Source organism: Antechinus flavipes, chromosome 3 (genome assembly GCF_016432865.1).
Source record: "Antechinus flavipes isolate AdamAnt ecotype Samford, QLD, Australia chromosome 3, AdamAnt_v2, whole genome shotgun sequence".
Classification (NCBI taxonomy): domain Eukaryota; kingdom Metazoa; phylum Chordata; class Mammalia; order Dasyuromorphia; family Dasyuridae; genus Antechinus; species Antechinus flavipes.
Window position 1 is genome coordinate 421,747,874 of NC_067400.1, and position 16,893 is coordinate 421,764,766.

Below are 16,893 nucleotides of genomic sequence, written 5' to 3' on the forward strand. Positions count from 1 at the left end.
TAAAAGATGATCAGATTTTTATTTATTTGTTTGTTTGTTTATTTTTGCTGAGAAAATTGGGGGTGAGTGACTTGCCCAGGGTCACACAGCTAGGAAGTGTTAAGTGTCTGAGGCTAGATTTGAACTCAGGTCCTACTGACTTCAGGGCTGGTGCTCTACCCAGATGATCAGATTTTTAAAATTTCAGCTCATGAACAAGAAGTAGAACATTTCAGGCAAGATAAAGGAAATAACCGCAAATGTATATAAACAGGGTGGAATGGTAGAGGATGACATACAAAGTGAATAGATTGAGGTACTGGGAAAGTAAAATATTTGAGGAAAAATCTGTGTGCGTGCATGTGTGTATGTGTGTGTGTTTACACAGTGTATGTATGTGCACATACACACATACATATATAACATACAGAGGGCAGGAACTGGTTTGGAGAGGAAGACTGTGAAAAAGTCACTGAGGAATGTTCTGGTGAAAGATCTGGTGGGAGATAATGGATTAGGTAATATATTTGTCTATTAAGAACAACAAAGGAGGAAAGATGACCGAAAATGGTGATGGTGGAAGGATCTGCAAGTGACAATGGGTACAAGAACTATTCCAAATCCTCCACCATGACCAGTGAATGGAGGGCTATGAGAGAAACTGTAACCACTGTTGGAAAGGGTAGTGGGAGAGGCAGTATCATCAAAATGAAGTCATATTTCAGAGTATGCTATTAGCTATTTCATCAAATTTTAAAGCTAAATTAGATTAACAAACAGATAAAGACAGGAAGACCTAAATTCAAATCTGGCTTCAGATACTTATAAGTTGTGTGACTCTGAGCAAATTACCTAAGTATTGCTTACCTCAGTTTCATCAACTTTAAAACTGGGATAACAATAGCACCATCTCCTTTGTGAAGATCCAATGAGATAATATTTTAAAGCATTTAGCATAGTACATACTTTGCCAAACATATAAAGTAAATGCCATTATAAATATTGACTATTGAAAGAAAGACAATGAGAAACAGAAATTTTACCTTAGTTCTAATATGCATTTTAATTTCATAGTACAAACATTTAAATAATATATACATTCTGAGTTAAGAAGCATGTATTTTTGTTCTAATTCTGAATTGCCTATTACTTTGAATCTATTCTTTTACATTGATCTTTCCAGTTACAAAATCTGGCTTAATACTGTTGTCTATTTGAAAAGGCAGCTTTTTGTTGAATGAAAAAATACTATAATGGACCAAATAATTTTTATCCAAAAGAGAAAGAGAAAGAAAAGAGCTATAAAAAGAAGACATAAATAAAAGATTATTTGAAAAAGCAAGAATTGAGTATCTGACAACTTAATATACTTTTTGCCAAAGAGTTAAGTAAAAGCTCTGGATTTAGAGGCTTACAGCTATCAAAATTATGAGTTCTATTTTAATGTATATGTGCTACAAAAGAAAAATAGATACATGCACATTTAAAAATACATTCATGTATGTTTTAAAATGTACCAGACTGTGGGGCAGCTAAGTGGCCTAGTAGATAGAACACCAGCCCTGAAGTCATGAGGACTTGAGTTCAAATATTATCTCAGACACTTAAAACTTCCTAGCTGTGTGATCTTCTTAACCCTAATTGCCTCAGGAAAAAAAAAAAGTATCAGGCTGTGTCTAAATAAGAATTAGTTTGCTTAATATGGCAGAATTCAGCCAAAAAGCTGAATTCTTTTTGGTCAGAATACTAAAAAATTAGTTTGCCTAATGTTTGCAATTTTTAACTTTTTATTTTATACATTTCCATAAGATTCTAGAAAAATACAACTCTAAACCATTTTAAATTTCTGGACAATGACAATTAAATTTGGGTTTTGATTTCCCGCTACCATAGCATAGAGAAATCATATATTTTTCAGGAAGCAGAAGACCTTTCTTTTCTTATAGTGGTAGCATCATAAGTAAAAACTAAAAACAGATATAGAATAAAATGTCTTTATCAAGTTTATCTAAATACTTTTCTTCTCTACCATTTCAACACCCCACATCACTTTTTGGGTTAAGAATTCCTATTTTAACTTAACATTTTCATAGAATTGTCATGCTAACCTTCAAGGTTTATTTCCAAAGGCTAGTATCAGTTTTTGCAGTTTTAGCTTCCATCAATTTGTGATAAATATGAATTTCTATCTTTTGATCCTGTATGTGCTATGAATATATAGTCTTACACCCCCCCAAAATTTGCCTAACTGGGCAAAAGACTCCTCTAGATAAAAGAGAAAAAAAAAAAAAAAAAGGATGAACTGGACCTTTGACAAAGGAATATGTGACTAAAGACCTAACCATCCTTTATACCACTGATTTCCTTCACTATGCTATTATTGGCAAATAAATGGAATTATTGATATTTTGATTGATTTTAATCTTTTAATCTTCAAAAATCTTTTAAAGATCTTAATCTTTTAGAGATTTTAATCTTTAATACCTCAGTTAATATCAATAATAAATATGACTAGTTTGGGGCAAACTATGAGTCTTGGGCTTGGTAACCCAAAGATTTACAGTTTAGTACACTCACTATATACAAGCATTCTTCAAAGTTCCTCATAAGAAATCCAAAAGGACAAGTCCTTAAAATCTACTGGCAGTCATCACTGGCCACAATGAACAAAGCAACTGAGTATTTTGCTATTTTCACAATCCCATTCAACAAAACAAAGTCAAAAGCAGTGCCAGAGACTGTAAGAAAATTACACAATGCAAACAAAATCAGACTTTGTGTGTGTGAAAGTCAGAAGTGTAGCTTTTCAAACATAAATGCATACCTAAATAAAGAGCATATTATATTACTTTTGTTTCATTTTATATAGATCATATATTTATGATTTAAGAATTTAATTCTACACATTTACTAAGCAAAAGATCATAGAAAGCCCTAGAAACAAAATTGAAAAAATAACCCTTTGGCCAGAAGGAGCTCATAATCTAGAATATAATAATAATGTTGCTACTGATCATAATAGCTGATATTTACTTAAGGTTTTCATATATATATCATTTGATCCTCATAACAACCTTATAAGTAAATATTAAAGATCTTATTATTCCTATTTTACAGATGAGGAAACCGGAGCTAAAAGAGATTATTAAGTGACTTGCTCATATTATAGAATTTGGTAAATACTGAAGCTGGGACTCAAATCCAGGTCTTTCTTGAATACAAAAACAATGCCCTTTCCTCTATATCAAACTGAAAAGCAGACAAAATTAGGCATGATACAAAGAAGAAAATAAGAGAGGTAGAGGAGAAATACGAAGTACTTTGGGAAAATTTAAAGAGCCAGGTGAAGGGTATTAAGGACAGCTTAAGGAAGAAGCAATGAAACATCTGAGGTAGCCCTCAAAGAAAGATTTTATGACTCAGCCCTATGACATACAATGCACTTTAACAGAACCTCTTTCTTCAAACAATAACCTGAAGAGCAGGAAGCCAAATCAAATCAATTCCATTCTGTTCAATAAATGTTTCTTAAACTAGATAAGAACTGTAAAAACAAAAATAAAGCTATTCCATTAAAACCCTCTGAGAGGTGCCACAGCAATCATTGTGGTTATTAAGCCTAGCGTAACTATCTTGAAATATTCCTGCCCTTAAATGGAAACCAACACTATTGGTTTTTTCTTTCTTGTATTTTTCTATTTTTTTTGTATTTTTGTATTTTTCTAATGAACTTACCCGCAATGATTCCATGTACGATTTATGGCAATCTATGTGCAATGTGTGGCCACAAGTTTGCACGTAAACACCTCCTTCCCAGCCAATTGATACAGCCTGGAGACAGGAACTCTTAGAAATTAAGCAAAATATAGCAAGTTGTAAAAATACATATTTAAAGCAATATTTTTACACATATTTATACAAAACAGAAAATTATCACATATTTCGCAACTGTTTTAAAGCAGCATACAACTACCTTCAAGGTAATCTTTCTTTAAAAATGAAATATTATAAATGTTAGCTCTAAAATTTCTGTGATTATTAAAATATGAATATGTATCTCTCATGAAATAGTCATGCCTCCACAAAACTTATCAGCTAAACCATAAACATATTGCAGTTAGGTGTGTCAAGGAGGGAGAGGGGAGGGAGAAGGAAGAGAAAGGAAGGAAAGGAAAGGAAGGGAGGATGGGAGGGAAGGACATGAAGATAGCTGGGAGAAAAAGTGAGTAAAAGTGACTTTCTTGGCAGATTTAAAGATGTATATTAGCATAAATCAAATATGCACAGCAGGTGAGTAGCCTTCTACTGTTTGCAAATCAGAAAAAGTAGAGGAGATTAGGTTGTCTTCCTGCTACATTTCAGAAATGCTTTTGAAGTACCAGCAGATTTTGGTATGAAGATCATTTTTTTAAAATTAACATTCAATAATATAATGAACAAGCTGCTTTCTTTGGCACTACATTTTAAAAATATAAATAATATTCTTTTCATGAAAGTAGTTAAAACAAAATACCAACTTATTTGTTATCTTTAAAACCTGCTATTGGGAGGCAGCTGGGGGGGCAGCTAGATGGCAGCTAAGTAGGACCTGAATTCAAATGTGGACACTTAATGCTTCCTAGCTATGTGAATCTGAACAAGTCACTAAACCTCAATTGCCTCAGAAAAAGAAAAAAAAAAAAAACCTACTACTGAGTACTCTCTTGGAGAGTATAATCCAATAGTCCTAAGTCAGTAAGCAAAAATTTTTGAATTAATAATGTACAAACTAAAATACCTCCTATTTCTTCACAAAATATGTGACCTTCCTAAATAGTTACAAATTCTTACATGAAAAATGCATGCAAATGAGCTTCAAGCAAAAAAGCTTTAACAAATTCATATAATAATTTTAAAATTAAATGGATTCACTTCTTTGCATTTTGACTAAAAAATATGTGTATATAGAGCTTAAAAGATTCTGTGTTTCATTCATTTAATAAATATGTTGAAATTAGGGCAGATTTTTATGAAGCAATGGTATGTTAGGTCGAACCTTAGAAGTAGGTAGTGTAGACAGTATTTAGAAGAAATAAAAACAGCAAAGATGTTCAGATAGAAAATAAGAGAAAAGTTTTGAAGAAGGGAATAACCATGACACATTTAGAGGAGACACTGTCCATGTTGTATTAGACCTATGGTAACTGTGGTAACTGAGAAAGCATACAATCTCAACAAAAATAAAAGCATTTACTAAATACCTACTATGTAAAAGGAAGCAGAGATAAATGGATGGATGGAAGGAAGGATGGAGGAAGGAAGGGAGGAAGGTAGAGAGGGAGAGAGGGAGGGAAGAAGAGAGGGAGGAGAAAAATGTCATCTGTGATCTTTGCCATTGAGGGAAAGAAGGGAGGGGGATGAACATTGTGTGAATCTTTTACAATTCCGTAAAGGACCAAACATCATAGGACCCTATGGCCTCCTACAAACATTTGCTAATGCAGTAAAACTATTTACCAAAGAACCCCTTCATCCACTAACCTCTTCCATTTCAATATTTATCCTCACCCCTATTCTAGCCCTCTCCATCACCCTCACAATTTGAACACCTCACATCAGATTTCTCTCTGATCAGAAAGAATATCAGACACATTTGGTTTAACAGAGAAACTTGTCTCACCTTAAAAGGGGAAAAGAAAGGGAAAGACAAATAGAAGAGAAAACAAAAGTATCAGGGGGAAAGGTGTAAAAAATGGGGAGGGGCTCTAAAGGGGAAGGGAGCTGATCATCAAAAGCAAAATACTGAGGAGGAGGGAAGAGGGAAAGGAAAGAGAAAAGCATAACTTAGGGTAAATAAGATGGCAGGAAATACAGAATTAGTTATTTTAACTGTGAATGTAAATATGATGAATTCTCCCATAAAACAGAAGCAGATAGCAGACTGGATTAACTACTAGAATCTTACAATATTTTGTTTACAAGAAATACATTTAAAACATAGTGATACATACAGAGTGAAGGTAAAGGGCTGGAGCAGAATCTATCATGCTTCAGGTCAAGTAAAAAAAGCAGGGCTAGCAATTCTGATTTCAGATCAAATAAAAGCAAAAATAGATCTAATTAAGAAAGATAACGAAGGAAACTATATTTTACTAAAGGGTACCATAGATAATGAAGCAATAACAATAATAAATATATATGCACCAAGAGGTATAGCATCCAAAGTCCTAGAGGAGAAGTTAAGAGAGCGGCAAAAAAATAGACAGTAAAATTATATTAGTGGGGATCTCAACAACTCTCTCAGAACTAGATAAATCAAACCACAAAATAAATAAGAAAGAAGTTAAGAAGATAAACAAAATGTTAGAAAAGTTAGGGAATAGATCTTTGGAGAAAACTGAATGGAGACAGAAAAGAGTTTACTTTTTTCTCAACGGTTCATGGAATTATACAAAAATTGAACATGTATTAGGGCATAAAAATTTCAAAATCAAATGCAGAAAGGCAAAAATAGCAAATGCATTTTTTTCAGATCATGATGCAATAAAAATCACATGCAATATAAGGCCAGAAGAAAGCAGACCAAAAGTTAATTGGAAATTAAATAATATAATCCTAAAGAATGAATGGACGAAATAATAAATCATAGACACAATCAAAAATTTCATCCAATAGAATGACAATAATGAGACAACATACCAAAATTTGTGGGATGCAGCCAAAACGTTGTAAGGGGAAATTTTATATCTCTAGATGCTTACTTGCATAAAATAGAGAAAAAGATCAATGAATTGGGCTTACAACTAAAAAAGCTAGAAAAAGAACAAATTAAAAACCCACAGATAATACAAAATAATTTGAAGAGGAAAAATAAACATTATCTATTAGAAGAATCAGGAAAGCTTCCTATAGAAGATGATATCTGAGTTAAGTCTTAAAGGAAATCAAGAGAGAGAATGAGGTACTTTTCAAGCATGCAGGAAAGCCTGTGAAAAGACATAGAAGATCTTGAATATATGCCAAGTTTATCAATAATAGGAAGACAGTTTGGTTGGAATATTGGGGACATGAAAGGGAATAATATGAAATAAATATGCAGAGGAAAATTGAGGGAGTTAAACTGTGAAGTTTCAAATAAGAGGATGCTTTTCTTCTAGGGCAACAGAAAACTCTAAAATTTTTTTATTTAAGTGGTCATAACTATGCTTCAAAGAAGTGGGGAAAGGATTGGAAATGGAGATACCCTGAAAGTAAAGACTACTTATAGTCTTTTCATCTTTTCATCATTAAATGAAAATAATAGTAAGCTATTGCAATAATCCAGGTAATATCTGACTTAGGATAGGGACTGACTTAGGATGTCAAGTCAACACTAAATATAAACTTCACATGACTTGGTAAACTGACTAGATATCAGACATAAGAGAAAGGGGAGAATCAATGATTATTCCAAGGTGGCAAACTTGAGTGACAAGAAGGATGATGGTACCCTAAACCGAAATAGGTGAATTTGGAGAAGGGGTAGATTATAAGAAGAAAGATAACAAGATCTGTTGGGAAAATTACATTTATGATGCCTATGAGTGTTTTAGTATGGCTAATTAAACCCCCCCAAAAAAAAACCCTCAAGCCACGGAAAGTACAATTTTGAGTAATTTTGTTCAAGGAACTCCTTTTAGGATTACTAAAAAAAATTTTATGTTTTTATAAACATTCCAATCTACCTATATAATTTAAGAAAGCTTTACTGTGTCTAATGTAATGACAAAGGCAATATCCCCATCTGGGAAATTCTGTCCCATGAAAAGAAATAAATGACATTGCTGGACATGAACAACACAGGAATTTTTTTTGCTTAACTATGCATATTTGTTACAAGGGTTTTTTTTGTTTTTCTTTCCATTTCTACCCTCCCAGTAAGGGAAGTAGGAGAGAAAAAATTTTAAATGAAAATAATTATGCTTATTTTAATAAAAGAAACATGTATAAGCAAATATATCTATAAAATTTTCACTTGGTTGGCAACATTCCTGACATACTCCAGAAAAGGCCTTATCTTATATAAAGTTTTGCCATGGCCACACAAATGTATGTTACATGTTAAAAGATTGTCCCATAAGCAAGGCCATAAACAATCAAAAGGCAGAAAGATGTCCAAATAAAAATCAAAAAGAGAATACATTCAATCTCCTCACCAATTAAAACACCAGGAAACCCAATGCAAATATCATGAAACACGATTCAAAGATAGCACCTCAAAATGGAGTATCAAAATCTATTGAAAAAGTAAGGAATAGATTTAAAGATACAGAATGGGGGAGAAGGAGCCAATAGAGTGCCTTTACTTTCTCAGTAAGTATATGGTAAAACTCTGCTAAAGGAAGAGGAGAAAGGATAATAGAGATTTAAGGAATGAATAGAATGCTTAGAATGGCTAATGTGAATTGTGCATGAGACACCAAATGAGGAATGGCATCTTTCTAAAAGATAAATATATGAATTTTTATTTTATTTTGAGCCCATATCTGTAATTTTTATCAGCAACTACCCTATTACTCTATAGCCCTAGCTAGGTGCCTGAGACACTTAAGATGTTACTAAGAAAAAGTAGAAAGTAGCCAGAGGAAAGACTTTAATCTAAGTTTTCTGATTCCAAGGCTAGCATCACATTGGCCATAGAGTCCCTCTTTTTCCTTTAAAATTGCTTAGGCACCATCTTCTCTAAGAAGTCTTTCTTGGTACCCCCAATTGCTAGTGGCCTCCAGCCCAAACAACTTTGTATTTAACTACTTTATATGTTATTTGTAAATATTAATTTAGCATTTCCCTACATGTATCTGTGTTTGTGTATGTATACATGCATTCATGTACCTACATAAATACATGAATGCATGTATACATATACAAATACAGATACGTAGAATTTAAAATATGTACTTGTCTTTCCCATCATAATGTATGTTCATTCTAAGAAGGGATTAAACCATTATTTGTACTCATATCTCCAGGATCTAACTATGCCTAGTACATAGTAGGTATTTAATGCTTGTTGAATGACTGATTTTATCCATTATGCCATGCTATTTCTTTAAAAGTACAGTTATACTACTATATATATATATAGATTAAGAGCCCTGCTTCTCCTTTTCTACAAGCTAACACTGACTCACATTTATCACCTCAGACTATGTTTCCACTGCCCACTAGACTCAAAAGGGTCCTGGAGAATATAAGCCTTCACAAAGTCAAGTTTGCAGTAAAAGTACATCTTTTGTTAATTCTCTTTCTAGATAAACAGCTTTCAGCAAAACTTCTTAAGATTTTTTTTCATCCATTCTCTTTTTCTCAGAGGAAGAAGTGTTCCCACTCTTTCCCAAAGCTCATTCTTCCAATCACGACTCCGATCCCATTCTCTATATCTACTGGACTCTCCTAAAACTAAACAAGAAATTACCACTCTATTTTTTTTCTTTTCTTTTAAGGTAAAAACTTGTTTTTTTCCCATGGACTATAAGTCACCATCATCATATTTATTATTATATTATAATGGCATTTTATAGCTTACAAAACATATTATCTCATTTAATCTTCACAAGGTAAGAAGGGCCAGCACTATTATCTCCATTTCATTTATAAAAATCTGATGTTGAAAAAAAGTTATATGACTTCTCCAAAGTTATCTCATCTAATAAATAAACAAAATTAGTACTGGAATCTGGGTCTTTCAAGGCCTAATCAGAAACTCCTTTCATTACATAATATTGTCTCTCATTTATTACTATCTTCCTCAAGACAAGGGAAAAGCATTATTTTTGGTCTATCAACTGGGAAGTCAGATTCTCATGCCTACTTCAGCTCATGAGTGGTCTGTAATGTGTACCCCTATGATACTCAGCAGTTCATTAGCTCATACCATTGTAAGTGGAGAATTGAGAAAAGAGGGATACTTCAAGTCTTTTGAAATCTAATAAAGGAATAATCTGCAGTAGCTAGAGCAATAAATCTATTATGATAAATTCTAAAATTTTGAAATCTGATTACAATAATCAAATCAAATATACAAAAGACTTACAGTAAAATAGAGTAAGTATCACCTCATGTAATTTATCTGGGTCACATCAGAAGTCACAGGGCATTTGTTAAGGAGACTAATTTTAATAGAAAACTTGTCTACACTTAAAAAAAATAAATTTCTAGGTTTCACATCAACATACCATTTTATATTGCAAATAAGAACTATAAAATCATATGCTAATGAGACAGGGAAAGATATCCACCAACTTGAGAGTCTAAAGTACTATTCAACTGTAATAAGTACTTACATCCTTAAAAAAACGCTGTAACAAGGAAAGCCTAACATCATGCACTGCAGCACATGTATCCCAGGGGTATATCTGCTCCTCTTCTGTGGTTGGCAGCTTCTTTGGCTCTGTGCTGTTCCGACACTGCCCTAAGACTACAAACAATAAGGAAATAGGCAGAAATAAACAAATTGATGAAATTGATAAATTATTATTAATATTATTGTTATACACTCAATTTCTGATCCCACCCCCATCCCCAAATATAGATTAGAAATACTTCTAGTGAATTGCATGTTTAACATATTGAATTATTTGCCATTTAAGGGAAGGGGTGTGGAGAAGGGAAGGAAAAAAATGTGGAACACATAATTAGAACTCATGTACATATAGGTGTACATATGTGTCTATGCATAACATAATTGTTAATAATTTAAATACTTTTAAGATTTACAAAGTACTTCCCTTATAACACTGAGATAGGTAGTAAATGTATTATTACTCCCATTTTCCATATGAAAAAACTAAGGCTTTGCTTTAGTTTGCAAAACACAAGATTTTGCAAAGGTGAATGTTGAAAATTATCTATGCATATGTTTTTTAAATAAATAGCTTTAATGAAAAAAAAAGAAATATTTCTAGTAGGAGCTTATACCTTTGCTACTTCAAAGATCTGAGCAATTCTATTATTACTGATACTTCCTCCACTGCCCTTTTAGGGGTTTCATTAGTTGTTGTAGCTGAAAAATCTATCACCCTGAAGACAACTTCCTGGTGATAAGCTGCTCCAAAGTTAGCTATACTAGTCCTTATGTGACGGACAAAGAACATATTGTTCAGTCCAGACTCAAAAGCTCAGAACTTATGCTCCAAGCATAAGCTTCAAGAACAGAGGCCTTCTGAGGTCATCATGAAGCATGACATTAGGACTTTAGAGTTAAGTAAAATACTTCAAAAATATAAATTATGCTAGCTTTCCTTTTTATAAATAATGCTAAAACTAGAATTTAGTCAATAACATAATTTGTAAGCCAAAGGATTCAGAAATAGGAGGCTACAAGTATACGCCAATACGTTTTCTATTAACTACTATCAGAATCACACCCAAAGTACAGCAACTACAGTCATAGTACTTTAAGTGAATTTATAGCAGCTCCAATAAGAATAAAGTGAAAGCAGCCAGCAGCTGGCAACAATTAACATCAGCATAGTAAATACAATTACTGTCAGCATATGACAAAACACAGTCAATCTCTTCCCCTTCACAGGTAACTTTTTCAGGCTTTTTTTTTTTTTTTTTTTGCACTTCTGTGAAACTGCCTCCCAACAATACTTTGATCTATTGGTTACTATTGATTCACTTTAACCAGAACTCATATATATACAAAAATTAGTGGCAAAATGAGAAAGTCTCACATAATATTCTTTACCATAGACCATGCAAATTCTTAGCCGTGACTTTAAAAAAAAACTCTCCATAAACATCTTATCTCCCTATAGGCATGAAAATTGTTCTGTCCTTTCTAGCATGATAATGTTCTTGATTCAACTACTGCTTGGAATGATACTTTATACTAAACCATGCTACGTCGAATGAAATGAGAAATTTGTTTTGTAACTCAAAAATGTCAAAAGTGGACTATGCAGATATCATATTACACAATATTTCTATTCATATAAATACCTAAAGAATACCTAAAGAAACGAGGAAAATAAGATCAATAATGAGATGTTTACAATGTTCAAAATACTGTGAGCCTTGGAACCACAAAGACATGAGTTCAAGACACAAAAAAGTTGTGTGTTTAACCTATCAAATTCCTTATCTGCAGAGTAAAAACAATAATATCTTTACCATGCATCTTATGGATTTGTTGTGAAGAAAGTACTTTGTAAACCTTAAAATATTTTATAAACATGTTTTTATAATTAAGAAATATCTATATGGGTACACAGCTATAGCTAAATCTAAGAATTCCTATAAAAGGAAATTGGAGGGAGCAGTTCTTAATCACAAAGCAGTACACTAATAAAATTAAATTATTTGGTAAAGTAAATTCATTTAAGGGTTTAACTTGTTCTGTAAAGTATCTGAGAAAGTAATATGTTTACAAAATGTTTCATTGCTCTTTTTTGGACTGAGTCACCCACATCTGCAAAGCAGAAATAAGGTTAACAAGAAAGTAGCCTCAGAGGCAGAATTTGAACATGTCTTGTTGACTCCAAGCTTAATCCCTACTTCTTGCACAGAACACAATCAATTATTAGTTTTCCATATTCTCTGAAAATTTATGCAAAGACTCTTAATAAATGTATTAGAAACATAAAATTTTCTTTCCAAGTAGGAGAATGGTGCCATCAGAAATTCACCTAATAGAAGAAATTAAAGCCATTTATACTCATTTGAAAAAAATGCTCTAAATCATTATTGATTAGAGAAAGCAATTCCAAAGTACAACTTCATGCCTCTCAAATTGACTAAGATAACAGGAAAAGATAATGAAAAATACTGGAAGAAATATTGGAAAAACTGGGACACAAATGTATTGTTGGTAGAGTTGTGAAATGATCCAGCCATTTTGGAGAGTAATTTGGAATTTTACCCAAAGAGCTATCAAACTGTGCATACCTTTCGATCCAGCAGTGTCACTACTGGGTCTATATCCCAAAGAGATCATAAAAGAAGGGAAAGGACCCACATGTGCAAAAATGTTTGTAGCAGCCCTTTTTGTAGTGGCAAAGAACTAGAAATTGAGTGGATGGCCATCAGTTGTGGAATGGCTGAATAAGTTATGGCATATGAATGAAATGGAATATTATTGTTCTACAAGAAATGATAAGCAGATTGATTTAGAAAAGCTTGGAAAGACTTACATGAATTGATACTGAATAAAGTAAGGAAAATCATGAGAACATTGTGCACAATAACAGCAAGATTATGTGATGATACAACAATCCAACACAATTCCAATAGATTTGGAATGAAAAATGCCATCCACATCCAGAGAGAGAATTATGGAGACTGAATGAAGATCGAAGCAGAGTGTTTTCACCTTATTTTGTTTGCTTTTTCTTTCTCCTATTTTTTTCCCTTTTGGTCTTATTTTTCTTATACAACATGATAAATATGGAAATATGTGTAAAATGATTGTACATGGACTATATTGGATTGCTTGCTTTCTTGGAGAGAAAAGAGGTAAGAAAGAGAGGGAGGAATTAAAAATTCAAAAATCAAAATCTTATTGAAATTAATGTTGAAAACTATCTTTAAATATATTTGGAAAAATAAAATGCTATTGAAAAAAGAAAGAAAAAAACAAGTCAAAAAAATAGTTTACCAAATAGTGTTCAACTTGTGGATCCTATGAGAAGCCAAGAAGACTGTTACATGTGTTCTAACTCAAGCAGTTTTATGAATTACATAGTAGTTATGAATATGCAGTGTTAAAAGGAGCTTACACACAAGGAATAGCCTTTCTACACTGTTAAAATCATAAGTAGTTTGGGGCAGAAAAGATAACTATGTGAGGGGAAAAAACTTTAACATAACATTTAAAGGTTTAAGTATACTAAAATGGATGAGGATCAGGAAAGAAAACCTTTGAGAAGGGTCTTTGATCAAAGTTTTCTGAGGAAAGTCATTAAAAGAGGAGGTGAAAGATGGAGGGGAAAAAGACGAATAGGGGTCCTGAAGCGGAAGAAGCATTAAGAGCTATGAAAAACTAGTTGCCAAATTTTTTTTTAAACAATATTTAAAGCTAAAGTTTTTATCAATTTTTTCTTTATATCTGTAGAAGATATAGAATGGAAAAGAAAGCCAGAACAATGATCCAAATGAGTTAATCATTAAATAATAAAGAAAAAATAAAATAATCTCAGAATGCGAAAATACTGCCTGAATAAATTTTTACAGGCTTTGAACTCTCACTCCAAATCAACCAATTCAGATGTTCAGGAAGAATGTCTAATTGTTGGTTTTCAAGCATCTTAGCCTAACCAAGTGATCCTTCCTAGAAATAATACTCTGAACTGGTTTTCTTATAAATAGGAATTGGAAAAAGATATCATTATCTTCAAATACATTTGGGGAAAGGGAGCAAAACAAAGAGAAGTTACTGGGGAAGAATTATGAGAAATGCTTCATGTTTTTTCAAAGAACTATAGCTTTAGAAATAGGGAAAATCGAAATTGTCAAAAATACTACAGCATACACAGCATCTACTTAGATACAGTTCCATTATGGGATATCTGGGATATTACCCATACTTGATATCAACATGGCCCTGTTTTTAACAAAATGGAATATGTGGCATGCCAGAGATACTGGACCCAGAGTTTTTAAAAAAAAAACTTAAAATATTTTAGCTTTTAGAGGGAGGCAGGATGAAGATGGAAGAATTGAATAATGTATTAAAATGTTTCATTTTTCAAATGTCTTACAGAATACTGATAATAAGTTCTTCAAAATGAATTTTTATTCTGAAATTGCATTATATAAAAGAAATGGTTTGTGATTAAAAACCAAAAACAAAATATAAATACAAGGCATTACTTTGGTAAACATATTTGCAGATCTAGACTTCGGTATATTGACATATAGAATGGTTTACAACAACAAAAATTAGAACTCATGTATGTGTATGTGTACATATGTGTCTATGTATAACATAATTATTAATAATTTAAATACTTTTAAGATTTACAAATTATTTCCCTTATAACATTGAGATAGGTAGTAAATGTATTATTACTCCCATTTTCCAGATGAAAAAAACTAAGGCTAAGAGAGTTTATGTGATTTTCCAATGTACATTTAAATATTTAAAATTTAAAAGGCAGAATTCAAGCCTAGGAATTCTAATTCCACATCTGATGCTCTTTCAAAATAATAAAAGTTAATAACTATTTTAATTCTGAGAAGCTCAATAAAAAAATGTACCTGAAGAGGCTTGCAAAAGCACAACCAACCCTGTGGGTCGCTCTTCAGAGGATGGGCCACTTTGTCCACAGATGACACAGTCATATACTGCTTCAGAGACTTGCTGTTCTGGTGTCACTATCTCCATAGCAATATCAGTTTCTGGAGAATCTGGGGTGAAGGGGGAGGGGAGGAAAAAAGGTTATATCTACAAATTTCTGCAAAGTATCTCTATAAAGAAATAGGTAGAAAAGTAAAACTCAAATATCAGGTACTGATAAGATTTTATAACTTTAAGACTTTATAACTGAAGCAATGGTACAAGCTTTCTAAAGTAAAAATTTTATTCAGGAAAAAGTTTACAAAATAATGAAAATAACTGGCAATTATACTGATATTATGGCACCAAAGAATACATAACATATGAATTTTAAGATTATATATGTTGTTGGTATATCTTATTTTTTTTTAAACTGGTACTAAAAAAAAGAATGTGAAATATGTAATTCTGAATAAAACTTTAAAAAGAAATTATCATTTTTGGAGGATTTTCTCTAAGTCTTAGAAGGCAGACTTTAAAAAAACTCAAGACACTCTTGGGAAGAAAATTTATTGTATTCTTTTATATAAATGTGACATTCAGATACATGTTAATCAATTTATAGGATTTAATACAAATAATAAGCCAGATGTTTTATGTGAGTTACCTCCCATCTACCCCAACAATCTCCAAACAAGAAGAATGTACCAAATCTATATAAACATCCATAAGGGAAGATGATGAAATATTTGCATACAAGGTGAAATCTTCTGAAATAACAGTGAAGTAGTAACCTACTTAAGCCTCCCACTCATCCTAACCTCTGTATTAAAAGCAATTATTTCCTAAGGTTCTGTCATGTAACCTAAGGCCCTGGGTTAAACTAGATTCCTTTCCTTAAAAGTACCAAAAAGTTATCAAAACTCTCCTTCTTGGCTTGGGAAAAGAAGTTCTTAATTTCTGAAGCTTCTGAGCTAGACCAACTAGGAAGTTATGTTCAGTTTAATCAACATAGTATCTTCACTCAATATCCTTGTTGAATATCCTTCATATGCAATGGCTATATATAGCTGCTTCTGTTAACTGTAGTCTTAGGAGAGTCTCATTTCAATCCAAAATATGACCTATTAAGCAAATGACCTAAGTCAGACCCAGGCCATCATCGCACAACCCTTACTTTTCCCTGTCCGAGCAAAAACAACTTAGATGATTTGTATTTCAAGCTATTGTGGCCTCTACAATCCTCTCAATTTTCTCAAGCCAATAACCTTGTCTGAAACCTTACACTCAAAAAGAAAGCACATATTGCTCAGCCACATTACAAGTTTTGAAGCAACTATGGGTTAGGGGTAAATGCAGAGCCAACTAGAAGTGAAAGATATTTATGTAAAGTAAAACAGTCTAGAAAGGTAACAGAAAGTCAATACTCTCCCAGAGTTTTAGATAGAGACCAGAAAAACACCTACAATCACCAGCTAGAAGAGGTTAAAACTGCCTTAGAACCTTGTGCAAAAAAAGAAAAAAATTACCCCACGGCAGTGAAAGAAAAGGAGTCAGATAGTAAAAAGAAAGTGTGAGGCAAAAAAGAAAAAACAATTTTTTAAGGGTTGGGGCGGGGGAGGGAGGAAGGGCCCTTAAAGATCAAATAGCAATACATAAATAAATAAATCTGGGTA

General features: G+C 32.4%; 1 protein-coding gene across 1 annotated transcript in view; it reads right to left on the bottom strand.

The window, feature by feature from the left end:
- UBR3 (ubiquitin protein ligase E3 component n-recognin 3) overlaps nt 1-16,893 on the bottom strand; it is a 266,439-nt gene that overhangs the window by 85,702 nt on the left and 163,844 nt on the right. The window contains exons 25-27 of the mRNA XM_051986192.1: nt 15,199-15,348; nt 10,281-10,414; nt 3,715-3,825 (exon numbers count right to left, since the gene is read on the bottom strand). Of these exons, the coding sequence (XP_051842152.1) occupies nt 3,715-3,825; nt 10,281-10,414; nt 15,199-15,348 (395 nt within the window). The remainder of the gene's footprint in view (nt 1-3,714; nt 3,826-10,280; nt 10,415-15,198; nt 15,349-16,893) is intronic.